The 1,706-nt window shown below is 54.6% G+C and overlaps 1 protein-coding gene across 2 annotated transcripts in view; it reads left to right on the forward strand.

Annotated features, from left to right (window-relative positions):
- The window catches only part of Ebi3 (Epstein-Barr virus induced 3), a 7,543-nt gene continuing 5,837 nt past the window's right edge, over positions 1–1,706 (forward strand). For both annotated transcript variants that reach the window (XM_023717118.1, XM_023717119.1), the window contains exons 1-2: positions 1–223; positions 1,021–1,144. In XM_023717118.1, coding sequence (XP_023572886.1) covers positions 157–223; positions 1,021–1,144 — 191 coding nt within the window. In that variant the 5' untranslated portion in view covers positions 1–156. The remainder of the gene's footprint in view (positions 224–1,020; positions 1,145–1,706) is intronic.

Here is a 1,706-nt window from a genome sequence, read left to right on the forward strand (position 1 = left end):
AAGCCCTCTAGTAGCCCCAGAAACCGGGCCAGTGAGTCAGCCCTGGGGGACCCGGGGTGGCCCTGGGCTTTCCCCAAGCGGGTTCCTGGCCTTCTGGGCTGGCCTCCTGCCCCCACCCAAAGCCCCAGAGGGCAGCAGCCTCAGAAGCCCGAAAGCATGACCCGGAGGCTGCTCCTGGTCCTCACCCTCTGGAGTGGCTACTTATCCTGTGGCGGAGAGGAAGGTACGCGGGAGCCCTGAGGTGAGGGACCCAGGTAGAGGGACATTGTCTGGGGACTCAACCTTGATCTTTCATCTTGGATCAAAAATGTTAGGAGCCAGCGTCTGGGCATGGTGGCGCGTGCCTGCACTCCCAGCACTCAGGAGGCTGAGGCGGGGGGCCATCTGGAGTTTGAGGCCAGCCTGGGCTCCACAGGGAGCTCAAGGCCAGCCTGAACTATAAAGCAAGACCCTGTTTCAACCCCCCAAAAAGGGAGCAGGGTAAAGATTTAAAGTCTGCGGGAGGAGTTGTGCAGGCTGTATGCAAAAACCACACTCTGCAATGTAAGGAACTTAACTCTCCACAGATTTCTGCTCCCAGGGGTGATTCCTACAGATACGGACAGTTGATATAAGTATAAATTTGAGTTGAATGCATTCATTTTGGAATAGAACAGATGTCTGCACTTTGAGGCAACAGTCTTACTAAAAGGGGTACCAGGATTTCTCCTGTCTGGTCCACTCAGCTCTTTCTTGAAATTAAGTGCTGATACTCAGCCGAACCCACCCATGTACCAGCCACACCCCCAGCCCTTTTTAAATTTTTAAAAATTTTGCAAAAGGGTCTTCCAGGCTCACCTAGAACTTGAGATCCTCCTGACTCAGCCTCCTGAGTAGATGGGACTACCACTGTGTGCCACTGATCCCAGCCACCTGGCTCCTGAAGCTTCCGTTTTCCTGGAGCATGACTGCTCCAGGACTGGGCTCTGGCAATCCTGGGGTGAATCTGAAACTCATGCTCCCTGTCTTCTGGGGCCACAGGAACTCTGAGCCAGCCTCAGGTGAGGTGCCGGGCCTTCAGGTACCCCGTTGCGGTGGATTGCTCCTGGACGCTGCCGCTGGAACCCAACTCCACCACAGCCACCTCCTTCGTCGCCACCTACAGGTCAGAGCCGCTGAGAGGGACAGTGGGACAAGCGGCTTTTGGGAGAGGTCAGAGGCTGGGTGTGGTGGCCTCAGGTGTCCCAAAGCTCAAACCTAGAGCAGTGATGGCCAATAGAAAATACTTCCTAGCTGGGTATAGTGGGAACACCTGTCATCCAGCACTCAGGAGGCTGAGGCAAGAGAGTTATAAATTTGAAAGTTTGAAGCTAGGTTGGCCAGTGCAGTGAGACCCTGGCTCAAAATAAAATTTTAAAAAGGGCTGGGGGTGCAGCTCAGTGCTGAGGCCTGCCTAGCATGTGCTATAGCCCTGGCATGGTGGCACATGTCTGTAATTCCAGCCGTTGGAAGGCTGAGGCAGGAGGATCCTTGGAAGTTGGAGGCCAGCCTGGGCAACAAAGTGAGCTGAAAGCCAGCCTGAGCTGCATAGAGAGACCTTTTTGTCTCAAAGAGACAAAAAGAAGGGCCGGGAGATAGCTCCGCAGAGTAAGTGCTTGCCTGTCAAGAGCAGGGTCATGAGTTCAGTGCCTGGTACAGAGAGAGAGAGAGAGAGAGAGAGAGAGAGA

Source organism: Octodon degus, unplaced genomic scaffold (assembly GCF_000260255.1).
Source record: "Octodon degus isolate 3935 unplaced genomic scaffold, OctDeg1.0 scaffold00050, whole genome shotgun sequence".
Lineage (NCBI taxonomy): Eukaryota > Metazoa > Chordata > Mammalia > Rodentia > Octodontidae > Octodon > Octodon degus.